General features: G+C 44.1%; 1 protein-coding gene across 1 annotated transcript; it reads left to right on the forward strand.

The window, feature by feature from the left end:
* Positions 1–5: 5 nt before the first annotated feature.
* On the forward strand, positions 6–431 carry LOC123177741 (cortical cell-delineating protein-like; the record flags this gene model as incomplete). The annotated part of the gene is made up of 1 exon (XM_044591299.1): positions 6–431. A coding segment is annotated over one exon (426 nt), but the record flags the coding sequence as incomplete, so codon positions are not given.
* Positions 432–1,720: the final 1,289 nt, after the last annotated feature.

Here is a 1,720-nt window from a genome sequence, read left to right on the forward strand (position 1 = left end):
CCGTCCAAGGTCGCCTCTTCCTCGCCCTGAACCTGGTCCTCGTGGCAGCCACGCATGGCTGCGGGTCGTACTGCGGCAACACACCGGCCGTCCCAATGCCAGCCCCGCCGATCGCCGTGCCCCCGCCGGTCGTCCCGGTCCCGACCCCTCCGACGACCGGAAGCAGCAGCGGCACCTGCTCGATCAATACACTGAAGCTGAAGGCGTGCGGCAACGTACTCAACCTGCTAAAGCTCAACCTCGGCGTGCCGACGAGCGAGGACTGCTGCCCACTGCTCGGCGGGCTCGCCGACCTCGACGCCGCAGTGTGCCTCTACACCGCCATCAAGGCCAACGTTCTCGGCATCAAGCTCAACGTCCCCGTCGACCTCGTGCTCCTCCTCAACCAGTGCGGCAAGACCTGCCCCGCTGACTTCACCTGCCCCAGCTGATCCACCGATCATCTATCGATGGATGCATCACAAACCATATGCATCATCGTCATCGTACTCGTCACTGCTTTGCATGTCATACGCACGCACCTACGTATTTTTTCCTGTTCCAGTTCCGGTATATGTTGCTCGTGCATGCATGCATGCATGCTTACGTCTTCATTTCTTCCAGTGACTGCTTATAAGTTTGTCGTCCATCATTTTTTTTTGCGGAGTGTCGTCCATCATTGTATCCGGGTGTGATATCTAAATGCATGGTTCGCATATTTGTAATATATATGATATACATATTTTTACACGTATGTGGAATAAAGTGATTCAAGTTCTGTTAACTCGAACCGTGATATATTGCCAGCTTGTACGCACACATTATTGCATGAATGACGATCTGATCCACATGTTGTATCTGATCATGGCCTCTCTTCTTTGCTTTTGCAAGTTACAACCGCAGTAACATGCCTGGCATGTTTTTATTTGTTACGCTAATGCCGCACCACAAAGAACCATGCATCTGCAAAACAGAAGGATGGTGTGGATAACATAATCATGGGATCTATAAACTGTACTATAAATATTTTGCAGGGTAGAGCAAGTAACTTTTATTTGAACGAGGTATCTGTGATGTTGCGACACTCTAAATTTTGTCATTGTAATAATTTGAATCAAAAAATTTCTACAGAATTTCACGCCAAACTAGAAATGGCTGACCTGATCGGTTTTGACAATAGGGTCTCACGCAACAGGTCAACCTAAAATCTGGCTCACAGTGTTGAGAAAATAAAATATGGCTCCCAGAACATCACAATGACGGTAAACCGAAATGTATTCTATACACACACATGAATGTACTGTGTTATTACCGAAGTCATTTAACGTCGTCTAGCTAGTTAAATCCCAGCAGGAAGAAGCATTTACCTGGTTGGGGTGCTCATACATCTAATGATCTATATTTATGAATAGCTACCAAACATATGATCCAAATATATTGGTACACACGAATGTATGTATTATACATATGAATATTTATTTATATTGAGCATCATATGATTTTATGAGCATGTAATTTGTGGATCCTTAGAATTGGGACTAAGTTGAAAAGAATGAAAGTATGTAGAATAGTATCCCACATAACCCTTTTGGATCAAGGCATTATTATCCTAGTAAAAAAATTCAAAGGACGTTCTCTATCTTTTAAATTCATATGAAACTTATGTCAAGTACCAGACAAAATATATTTTTACCAAATCATATACTCCCATCATTTGGAAATGCATGTCTTTTAGAAATGG

This window comes from Triticum aestivum, unplaced genomic scaffold, assembly GCF_018294505.1.
Source record: "Triticum aestivum cultivar Chinese Spring unplaced genomic scaffold, IWGSC CS RefSeq v2.1 scaffold83571, whole genome shotgun sequence".
Lineage (NCBI taxonomy): Eukaryota > Viridiplantae > Streptophyta > Magnoliopsida > Poales > Poaceae > Triticum > Triticum aestivum.